Below are 2,921 nucleotides of genomic sequence, written 5' to 3'. Positions count from 1 at the left end.
TTTTTTTTTTTTTCTTTTCTTTTTACCTTTGTTATGATGATAATAAGAGGGGAGTTGTCATCAAAAGGATACTTATCCCCTTCCGATAAAAAATATGCAAATATGTTTTTACAACATGAAGAACAGGATGAAGAAGTTAATAAAGAATTTTATAATAAGATAGGAGATATCATTGAATATATCGATACATCTCGAAATAAAAGTAATGCAACAAAGGTAGAAATGTAATGTGTATGCATATATATATATATATATATATATATATATGTATATTTATTCACATAATTTATTTTTATATTTTTCTAGTTTTACTTATACAATCAGAAAACCTAACGAAGAGAAAGGAAGTAACAAATGAATATGATTTCTTAAAAAAAGTAGGAGAGGTGTGTAAAAAAAGTTGTGATTATTATTTTGATACAAATATAAAATATCATGAAGCGTGTGAAAATTTTTCTATTCTTTTTAAAATATTTTATGATTCGTTAATATATATTGTTAAAAAAAATGAAGAAGCTGACCATGTTCAGACGATTTTACAACAAATAGAAGATAACATATCAATGGAAAAACTAGAAAAAGAAAAGATGAATATATTATTAAAAGATAAATTAAATGAAATAGAAAAAAATGTTTTTTTTATGAAAAATGAATCTGTAAATTTAAATAATAAAATACAAGAACTTGATTATCAAATTAATCAACATAAGGAATCTTTTGATTCTTTTAGTACCTTAACAAATTTAAATTGTGAAAAATTAGTTGTATTACAAAATCAATATAATAGTTTAACTAGTAAAAGAGAAAACATAACTAGGAGTATTACGAAAAAAAGTGACACTATGGAAATGTGTAAATATAATTTTGTGGAGCAAAAAAAGAAACTGGTATCACAAAAATGGAATAAAATAAATATTTGGATGTATATTTATATATCTCCATTTTTTTATTTTATTATTTTTTTTGTGTGGTATATATGTAAAAGAAAAATATTCCTTTCATATATATGACATCTAACATATATACATGCATATATATATATATATATATACATATTATACATGCTACACTTTTCTGTTGTACATTTTTAAAATGCAGGAGGAGGAAAAAAACGAACTCATAGTTAAAGAAAAAGAATATACACATAAAATAGAACACATAGAAATTTGTAGACAAGAAATATGCTCAAATAACACGAGATTACAATCACAAGTACAATTTGTAGAGAGCCAAGTGAACTCACAAGAATATTATGAAAAAATAATTGATGAAGGATTAAGTAACAGCATGGATACAAAAAAAGAAATAGAAGAAAATCTAAGTACTCATAAAAATGAAATAAATAAAATAATAGAAAAAATAAAAAAATGTAAATTAGAAAAGAAAAAGGGAAATGAAAAATATAACGAATTACAGAAAAAGTTTAGTAAGTTACAAAAAGAACTAGAAATAAAAGAAAATGATGCACTTGAATTTAAAAAGAAATATAATGATATTAATGAACATGTAAAAAATGAAGAATATACTTTAAATCAATATATTTTACAAGATTTAAAAAAAAAAAAAAATGTGTTACAAGAAGAAATTTTTAATTATAAAGAAGAAATAAAAACATTAATATTAAAAGAAAAGGAAAAGAAATTAAATAACCATGAATATAATAATATAAATCATATAGACATTAAGGATGATATAGATACATATATTGATTCTGTAAAAACCAATTTGTTAATCCAAGAATTAGAATATATATTAAATGAAATGAAAAAAAAAATTAAAGAGGAAGAAGAAGAAATATGGAAAAAAAATAGAGAACTACAAAATGAGAATATCAAAATTAATGAATTACAAAATAAAATTAATGAAGAATACAAAAACGAAAAAGAAATCGATTCAGATGTTCTTGTTATGGAAGAAAAATTAATTATACTTGATAACAAAGAAAAACAAAATCAACAAAATATTAATCATTTAAAAGAAGAAATAAATTCAATGGAATTAAAAAATAATAAAAACAAAGAAGAAATTGAACATTTAGAAAATAAAATAAATGAAAATAAACAAAAAATAGAAAATCAAATATTACAAATACATAAAGAATATGAAGAAAAAAATAAAATTTTATACGAAACAAATAATTATTATACAGATATTAATTCTAAAGAGAAGAAAAAATTGAAAGATGATATTGATACATATACACAACAGATTAAAATACAATATGATTTACAAAAAGAAAAACTAGAAAAAGAAGAAAAACAAAAAGTAGATGAAGAATTCAAATATTTAGATCAAGAAATAAAAAAAAAAGATGATTTATTAAATTATTATAAAGAATTATTAAATAAACATGAAAATAATACAAACATGAACATTATAAACTATACACAACCAGATAATTTACAAGCAACACAAGAAATTAATCCTTATGAAGACATAAAAGAAAATACAAAATCAATACAAAATAAAAAAATAAACTCTTCAAATACATATAATAATTTTAATAAATATAAATTATATACAATGCCTGATCAATATAAAATTGGCTATTTTGATGTTACATCACCAAATGATATGAGAAGAAAAAGTATCAAATATCAAAACAGATCAGTAAAATCACCTCATATTACTAGGTTACTCGAAAAAATTAAAAATAGAAAAGAATGTCATACATTAGTAGCCTCCAAAAAAACACCTTTAACACAAGCAAACAGTATCAATGAAAAAGACAACAACAGGAAGAGCAGCAATAATAAAGCTCTTACCAAAACGAAAAAAAATCAAAATGATAATTCTTTCGACTTATTTCAACATTTGTAAATACGAAAGGGGAATACACACATATATATAAATATATATATATATATATATATATATATATATAAACATATTTTAAGTTTTTTTTTTTTTTTTTTTTTTTT

At 20.5% G+C, this 2,921-nt stretch overlaps 1 protein-coding gene across 1 annotated transcript; it reads left to right on the top strand.

Annotated features, from left to right (window-relative positions):
• Positions 1–33: 33 nt before the first annotated feature.
• Positions 34–2,820, top strand: PRSY57_1019600 (hypothetical protein; the record flags this gene model as incomplete). Its single annotated transcript, XM_012907785.2, has 3 exons — positions 34–202; positions 307–887; positions 1,099–2,820. 3 exons carry the CDS (start codon positions 34–36, stop codon positions 2,818–2,820), a joined length of 2,472 nt encoding a protein of 823 aa, XP_012763239.2.
• Positions 2,821–2,921: the final 101 nt, after the last annotated feature.

This window comes from Plasmodium reichenowi, chromosome 10, assembly GCF_001601855.1.
Source record: "Plasmodium reichenowi strain SY57 chromosome 10, whole genome shotgun sequence".
In the NCBI taxonomy this organism is placed as follows: Eukaryota; Apicomplexa; class Aconoidasida; order Haemosporida; family Plasmodiidae; genus Plasmodium; species Plasmodium reichenowi.
This window is presented reverse-complemented; position numbering and strand designations above follow the sequence as displayed.